Source organism: Lipotes vexillifer, unplaced genomic scaffold (genome assembly GCF_000442215.2).
Source record: "Lipotes vexillifer unplaced genomic scaffold, Lipotes_vexillifer_v1.1 scaffold558, whole genome shotgun sequence".
In the NCBI taxonomy this organism is placed as follows: Eukaryota; Metazoa; Chordata; class Mammalia; order Artiodactyla; family Lipotidae; genus Lipotes; species Lipotes vexillifer.
Genome location: NW_006772769.1, coordinates 414,136 through 422,371, shown reverse-complemented (window position 1 = coordinate 422,371; position 8,236 = coordinate 414,136). Strand labels below are relative to the sequence as shown.

General features: G+C 57.5%; 1 protein-coding gene across 2 annotated transcripts in view; it reads left to right on the top strand.

Moving 5' to 3' along the window:
* ADCY4 (adenylate cyclase 4) overlaps positions 1-8,236 on the top strand; it is a 16,113-nt gene that overhangs the window by 357 nt on the left and 7,520 nt on the right. Inside the window, exons 2-11 of one of the 2 annotated variants that reach the window (XM_007447899.1) lie at positions 1,679-1,876; positions 1,990-2,151; positions 2,771-2,920; positions 3,345-3,493; positions 3,570-3,681; positions 4,408-4,535; positions 4,671-4,829; positions 5,084-5,216; positions 5,415-5,588; positions 8,098-8,141. In XM_007447899.1, the coding sequence (XP_007447961.1) occupies positions 1,679-1,876; positions 1,990-2,151; positions 2,771-2,920; positions 3,345-3,493; positions 3,570-3,681; positions 4,408-4,535; positions 4,671-4,829; positions 5,084-5,216; positions 5,415-5,588; positions 8,098-8,141 (1,409 nt within the window). Of the gene's footprint in view, positions 1-1,677; positions 1,877-1,989; positions 2,152-2,770; positions 2,921-3,344; positions 3,494-3,569; positions 3,682-4,407; positions 4,536-4,670; positions 4,830-5,083; positions 5,217-5,414; positions 5,589-8,097; positions 8,142-8,236 lie in introns of both variants that reach the window. The other variant, XM_007447900.1, reaches the window with a different exon arrangement.

Genomic DNA, 8,236 nt, shown 5'->3' with positions numbered 1-8,236 from the left:
GGGGGGGGGGGGGGGGTGGCGTGCAGGGAGTGGGGCTCTGGTGCTGGGTGCCTCCTCGGGGACAGCGGGAGGGTCACTGCCTCAGGGGCATTTTCAGGGTTGGGACTTGTGGGTCTTCTTTTCTTTTCTTTTGTTTCGGCCGCGCCTTGCAGCTTGTGGGATCTTAGTTCCCGACCAGGGATCAAACCCACGGTCCCTGCATTGGAAGCACGGAGTCTTAACCACTGGACAACACCAGGGTAGTCCCACGTGGATCTTCTTTTCGATGTGCTTTCTTGGCTGGGGCCCGGGAAACAAGTGCTAGACCTTGCTAGGAACTGCAGTGACCCTGCACAAGTCACTGCCTCTCTGGGCCACAGTCTCCGGGTCTACACGAGGAGATAGCTGAGCCCTCGATGCTTCTAATTTCTCTGCGGGTACTGACAGACCTCAGACCTTACAAGCTTCTGTGATCTACTGGTCCTAGAATAAATCCAACACCGGAATTTCCAGTTTTCCGGCGGTGGGGGGGATTACACTGGGCCCCGTGGGAATCTGCTTCCTGATTTTCTTTCCCTTTTAGGGGCCGTAGGGCAGTTGTACCCACAGAGTCCCAGAAGAAACTTTACATCCCACTCTCATTTAGTTCCAAAATGAACTCGTTTCCAGTTTCTTTTGTGGGGGGAAAGGGGATCTTCAATTCCACTTCTGGAAGTATGCTGCGCCAAGTTTTCTTTTCACATTTCGGAGGCAAGGTGGGAAAACCACTGGATGTGACCAGTCCTTGCCCGTCCTCCTCCAAGTCCAGGAAGAGGTGGGGACAAACGGTGGAGACCGGGGTGGGAGTGGGGGGCTTCTACGCCTTGAGGTGATGGTGAGATCCAGCTCCCAGGCAGGCGAGGGAGGTTCTGGGCGCCCCCCTGCCCAAGCTCTGCTTGAGGGCGGGGCGGGGTGGGGTGGGGGGCGGGCGGGCCCTGAAACTCTGAACCTTGGCCCCGGGCAGAGAATCTGCCCAGCAAATTGGCCAGATTTGGGTACACTCATGCCTAAGTGCCTTCTGTGAGCTGGAATTTCTCACTTGCTTTGGGATCCCAGGTGGAGGTGGGCGGGGTGCTTGAGTTCCGAGAAAACTGAGCCTCAGAAAGCTCCTGGATTCACAAATGGCCAATATGAGGTTGGAGCCAGGTCTTCTGGGTAGATGGCCCAAGGTTCAGTCCCCCTGCAGCATGCCAGTGAGATAGGTTGAATCACAGGAGACTGCTGGCTCTCATAGCACAGAGAGATCAGGTCGGTGCTTTGTGACCACCTAGAGGGGTGGGATAGGGAAGGTGGGAGGGAGACACAAGAGGGAAGGGATATGGGAATATACGTATGCATATAGCTGACTCACTTTGTTATACAGCAGAAACTAATACACCATTGTAAAGCAGTTATACTCCAATAAAGATGTTACAAAGGAAAAGAGAGAGAGGGAGAAGGCAGCATCTTAAACTCAAAAAAGAAACAAAACAGATTATCAGCAATTTCATGTGGTTCAACCTAATATGAATGGCAAGTGAAGGTGCCCTACCTGCTTTTCTTACTTGGGTTTGAAACAGTTTTCAGAACGGGTCTGAGGGACTGCCCACTCCTCCTCTCCTTGGACAAGCTCCCCAAACTCCACACCCCAATCTTGCCTCATGTACTCCCTCCCCCCCAGGAGCTGGCCTCAGACCCGGGCTTCCTGACCACTATGCTGTGCGGGCTGGGCGGCTTCTCGCTGCTGCTGGGCCTGGCTTCCCGCGAGCAGCGACTGCAGCGCTGGACGCGTCCCCTGTCGGGCCTCGTGTGGGCAGCGCTGCTCGCGCTGGGCCTCGGCTTCCTCTTCACTGGGGGCGTGGTGAGCGCCTGGGACCAGGTGAGGCAAGCCGAGCAGTGGGGAGGGGACTCCCGGGCCTCCAACGCGCACCCAGGCTCCGAGGAGCAGCGCAGCAGTGTAAGCGTGCAACTTCCCGCGCCCATCTCCCCCAGGTGTCCTTTTTCCTTTTTGTCATCTTCACCGTGTATGCCATGTTGCCCTTGGGCATGCGGGACGCCGCCGCCGCGGGTCTCGCCTCTTCACTCTCACACCTGCTGGTCCTCGGGCTGTATCTTGGGCCTCAGCCGGACTCACAGCCCGCGCTCCTGCCACAGGTGAGCACGCACGGAGCACAGGCTGCGTCCGAGGCTGGCTCCGCTGGGCGCTACTTGCTACCTGCGCATTCACCAACCGTTTGATGAGCTGTGACTCCAAGGCAGGGCGCAACGCTGGGCGCAGGGTACAAACACAGACCCCGACCGTGCCCTCGTGGAGCTGGTACAGAGCGCAGCGCGATGCCTGCAAACGCCAGAAGAGGGCTCTGGGCCCACGGGGAAGGGAGTTCGCCAGGGGACTGGGGTGGTGGGGACAGATGTGGATGACGGAACCATCACAGAGAATGTAAAAATTGGAGCTTGAGTCGTCGCCGTGCTGCGGCGCGGGTGGGGATGGTGGAGTAGTATTCCCAGCAGAGGAAACGTACGTGCCGAGGTTTCTAGACCTAAGAGGCCGTGTTGGTGCAGCAGCCAAGAGTCTCCGCGGGGCGGGGCGGGGGCGGGGGCGGGAGGAGAAGTGCCCCCTCTGGGTCCCACAGTGTGGCACCCGTTGCCTCGAAATACTTCGGTCTCTTAACTGCAGAGTCCTCCTCAGCCCTCTCAGAGACCAACCTAGCTACACACAATAGCCCCCCGACCCCGGAGCCCAGCGCCCCCTGAGGCTGACCCTCCCCCACAGCTGGCGGCAAACGCCGTGTTGTTCCTGTGCGGGAACGTGGCTGGAGCATACCACAAGGCGCTGATGGAGCGCGCGCTGCGCGCCACGTTCCGGGAGGCGCTTAGTTCCCTGCACTCCCGCCGGAGGCTCGACACAGAGAAGAAGCACCAGGTCCGCTGGGCCCGGGAGGCCGGGAGGGACCGGGGCTCGGAGAGAGGAGTTGTTTAGATCACACAACCGGGCTCTGGAAGCTGAATGACTTTGGGAGGGTCGCTTGACCTTCTGTTTCCTCCTTTGTAAAATGTGGCTAACACCCACCTTGGAAGGCCGCTGTGAGGCTCAAGCAAACTGAAGCTTGTGAAAGCATTTTAGAACGTTGTGATACTAAACGAAGGGCTCTAACTCCGGTATTGGTGCTGGAAGTTCAGTCCCTAAAGGTGATCAGTGCAGGGCAGGGGTGGAGCCAGGCTGTAGGTGGTGGGGAGGACCTGGGCCAGCGCCCTGGGAACACCTCTGGGGCTTCTAAGGGTTTGGGGGGACTGAGGCTCCTGGTTTTAGGGGTAGGAGTGTTGGTGCTTATAGTCACCTCCCTCAGGAACACCTTCTCTTGTCCATCCTTCCTGCCTACCTGGCCCGAGAGATGAAGGCGGAGATCATGGCACGGCTGCAGGCCGGACAGGGGTCACGGCCAGAGAGCACCAACAACTTCCACAGCCTCTATGTCAAGAGGCACCAGGGAGTGAGGTATAAGGAAGGATGGCAGATGGGAGGGAACGTGGGCTGAGACCCCAGCCCCACTGACGCAGTCTGCCCTGCCCAGCGTGCTGTATGCTGACATCGTGGGCTTCACGCGGCTGGCCAGTGAGTGCTCCCCTAAGGAGTTGGTGCTCATGCTAAACGAGCTCTTTGGCAAGTTCGACCAGATCGCCAAGGTCAGAGGGGGCTTCCTTCCCCACCTTCAAACTCCCCACCCTGGAGAGCCCCTTCCGAGGGAAAATCCTGCCTCATGAGATCCCAGTCCCACTTCCAAGTCCATGTGGGCTCCCAGATACTCCCCTGCAGGTAGGAAACCCTCTCAAATCTCCCCAGGTATGGAACTGCTCACTGCACACCTCAAACCTGGAGAGACCTTTCAACATCCTCACAGATGCCCCAACCACAACACCCCCAAACAGGCTCTGAGCCCCAGCATAGGTGTCTCTGGACACTGCAACCAAACCTAGACTGATTTTTCTGATGCGCTAACATTAGGAGGCCCTTCCAAGGGAAACCTCTGCCCTCTGCATCCTCAGCCCAGCTACCTTCTCAGTCCCCAGGGATGCCCCTAAGCAACTTAATCTTGGGTGTCCCCCCAAAAAAGCCCTCAATCTTGAGGTGACTTTCGTACGCTCAAATCTGGATACACGCTACACATGCCAAAGCTGGAGAGAGCCACAGACATCCCAACCTTTCAGAAGCCCTTCTGAGAAAGACACCCACATAGGAGACCTCAGCCAGCCCCGTATCAATTTAAGAGAGTCCCTAGATCTGACCTAGACAATCCCAAGCTCAGAAGTTCTTCAGGAATACCACATTTGCTCCCACTTTTCCCCAACTCCCTCCTGCCTCCTTTGACCACTAACCAGGTGCCCCCCTCCCCCTGTACACCCTTCCCCCAGGAGCATGAATGCATGCGGATCAAGATCCTGGGAGACTGTTACTACTGTGTCTCCGGGCTGCCGCTCTCGCTGCCAGACCATGCCATCAACTGCGTGCGCATGGGGCTGGACATGTGCCGGGCCATCAGGTCAGCTCAGGTGGGCAGGATGGATGTGGGGTGGGGGCAGGTAGGGTGGTGGAAGTCATCCCGGAGAGAGGGAAGGGTGCTGCATGGGTAGGGCTGAAGGCAGCACTCCGACTGTTCTCCACACACTCTGCTCAGGAAGCTTCGGGCAGCCACCGGCGTGGATATCAACATGCGTGTGGGTGTGCACTCGGGCAGCGTGCTCTGCGGGGTCATCGGGCTGCAGAAGTGGCAGTATGATGTCTGGTCCCATGACGTCACTCTGGCCAACCACATGGAGGCGAGTGGAGTGCCAGGGTGAGAGCTGGGGCTCCAGCAGGCTATAGCAAGAGCCCAGTCAGGCCTCCCACATGCCTGGTTTTCATAGTTCTTTAAAATGGGCACGTTCCCAAGTGGGGCTCAGAGAGATCCTGGGGTACTGGGAGGGGAGCTGGGAGACACCTCCTGTAACACAGGGCCTTGCTTGAAGTCAGACCTCCAGGAATGATCCTCGAAAGAAATGAGAGATTTGGAAGCCCTCCCTTCTGATTCCCACTGCCCCCTCCTTCCAGACGAGTACATATCACAGGGGCTACGCTGGCACTGCTGGCAGGGGCTTACGCTGTGGAGGATGCAGCCATGGAACACGGGGACCCATACCTCCGGGAGCTAGGGGAGCCGACCTACCTTGTCATCGATCCCCGGGTAAGAGCCCAGCCTGGACCCCATGGGCTGGCCCACCCCAACCATCCACAGCCAATGGGCCTGATCTCTTCCATGCCAGAGACCGAGCTCCTATGTCCTGAAATGTGTATCGTGGGGGAGGGGACACAAGCCTTTAAGGGGTGTGGGGAGAATGGGGAAGGGTCTGTGATCTTGACTCTCAGCCCTCATGTGCCCCAGGCTGAGGAGGAGGACGAGAAGGGCACTGCAGGCGGGTTGCTGTCCTCTCTTGAGGGCCCCAAGATGCGTCCATCACTGTTGATGACCCGCTACCTGGAGTCCTGGGGTGCAGCCAAGCCTTTCGCCCACCTGAGCCATGTGGAGAGCCCTGTGTCCACCTCCACCCCTCTCCCGGTACGTGCACCTCCTTCATGAGCCCAGCACTTACCTAAACCCACCCCCATTGCCCACTCCCAGCCCCTCCCGCCCCCACCACCAGTGAGTCACTTGACATCACAAGGTCCCGAACTTTCTGGTCACCCTAGTTACTGGTTCAGGACCTTCCTTGCCCTTCTTTCCAGAGAAAGGGCAAAGATGACTGCCCTCTGAGCTCAGCCCAGAGACGACCCAAGATCCCACAGACACCATGTCCCTTGCCCCCCAGCCTCTACTCAGGAAAGCCCCTTCCCCTGGTTCCCTACCTCCTCCTCACTCTGAGGCCAGGGGTGCACACCTAGTCCCACCAGGAAGTGTCTCTGTTTAGCTCAGTCCTGCGACTGCACGCTCTCTTCTTCAGTCCCCTCTGGGACCGGGAAGGCGGGGCCAATCGCTTGTTGCCCCTACTCTCCAACACTTGTACACAGATAAAATGAGGTGACCGTGAAAACCTCTCATGGCCTTGAAGAAGGAAATCACCATGAGCGGGCGGGAGCGGGGAGGGAGAGAGGGGTGCCGGCCCACCCCTCGTCTGGGGGAAGTTAGGGCAGGGCCAGTCACTGGCTGATCTACGCATAGCACTTCAAGGTAGTCAGTGATTCACCGGCTGCCGGAGGAGCCTGGATCTCTTCCGCTGGCGGACTGTTGAGGTTGGTACTTGACAAGGGGCCAGAACCCCCTCATGCAGGGACCCAGGCCATGTCCCTAAAGGCTTTGCCCTGGGATTACTTTCCTCGGCCCGTTCTCCATTTTACCCTATCTGCCCAAAACCTGTGCAGCATTCCCAACCACCTGTCCACAGACCTTCCCAGGATCCTCTCTACTAGGTAGGCCAGCTTGAATCTATGGGGTGACTACAGAGTACCCTTTCTGTGTCCCATCCCCACTCCTCTCCCATCCAGCAGGAAAGCAGGCCAGAGATCAGTGAACAGTGGGGAGCAGGGCGGGGGGTGGGGGGGGGGATGGACCTTGGCAGCAGTGGCTCAGCGGCTGAGTGCTTAACTTCAAGCCTCGGCATGGGGAAGGGGAGCAGTCAGAGGGCTAAGCTGGCAGGATGGAGAGGAAGGAAGAGCCCAAGACCCAGCTGACCGTTGCAGGATGAGACCTCCCAGTGGGGGTGGGGTAGAAAGGGGTTTGCCGGGAGCCCAGGGGCTGTAAGACAATATTGGGTACAATCCCCGTGGTGGGGAAGCCCCCCAGAACCCATGCCAGAGCTCTCCAACCCCCCACTGGCATGCAGGCTAAGAAGTTCAGGGCAGAGTGGGAATCCCTTGCTCTAAGGTATCTCCTGAGGCAGGACCTCACCAGCCCAGAGACTCCCTTCTCAGCCCCTGATATCCCAGGGTCTCATTCAAACGTTAGGAATCCTGAGAATCACACTTAGCCTACTATTAAACAATGAGGAACTTTGGGGTGGTAGGGTGCTATTTGTGTGGTGGCTACCATCCATCCATTCCTTCCTTCCTTCCACAATCTTTGAGCACCTACTATGTTGCAGGCACTAGGTTAGTTCTTGAGAAGACAGAAATGAATAAGATGTTTTCCCCACCTTCAGATAACTTATAGGCATGGGGCCCGGGATGGGGGGCGCAGGTAGGTAGTCTGATAAAAGTGAGGATCAGGCATAGATGCATAGATGGCCCCATGCCTAGAACATACCACTCAATTGCTCTCTGTCTCTCCCCCTCTGCTCCTCTCACATACACAAGGTTTTGTTTTGGGGGATGACGTGGCCCCCTGTGACCCTGCTTCCTTCACATGAGCCAGGCGAGTGGGGAAGGACGGTCACCACACATCTTCACCCCCTTCCTTGGCGCTTGTCTTCACCTGCTTGCGTGCTCCTTCTCACATCTCTGCACACATTGCGTATTCCTTTCGGTGCAGAAGAGAGTGACTGTAACCAGGTTTGTTTCTCTTCCTCGTTCCCCTCCTTCTGCATTTTCGTTTCCCCCTCTCACCACCTCCCAGCTCAGCCTGACCATCACGAAAGGGCAGAGGAGATTCAGAGTGTTCGGCATTGCCATTCCAGTTTCAACCAACAGGGATTTTTTGGCATGGGGTGATGGGCGAGTCACTGCCTCTGGAATCTGTTGCAGTCCTTAGGGAAGATGAGACAAGGAATCAACAGCCACTCATGCCTACAGAGGATCCAGGGTTGCCTCCTAAGTGACAGAAACTATGAGGAAACCAGAGAGTATAGACTCTGGGAGTCCGAAGAGTCAGGAGGAAGCTTGAGGTTCGAACCTCCCCTTGAGGGTAGGTGGGATTTGGTAGAGATAGAGATGGAGATGGAGGTAGAAATGGAGATATACAGGGAGAGATAGAGATAGAGAGAGAGAGTTCATTAGAGGCAAGGGAAGCAGCCAGGTCAAATGCTTAAGTCAAGGCCGGGTGTAGGTAATGGAATGCCTCACTGCAGAGAGGCACCACCATGGTGGAGGACGCTCACCATCTTCCATCTTCCCCCATCCCTGTGTTCTCCCTGCAGGAGAAGGCCCTGTCTTCCTTCAGCCCCCAGTGGAGCCTGGACCGGTGAGGAGGCCTGAACAACTTTGACAGTGGGGCTGTCCCAGTGACCTACCTCCATCCTTCCTGGGGGGGGGGGGGGGCTCTCCGGCTTTCCCCAG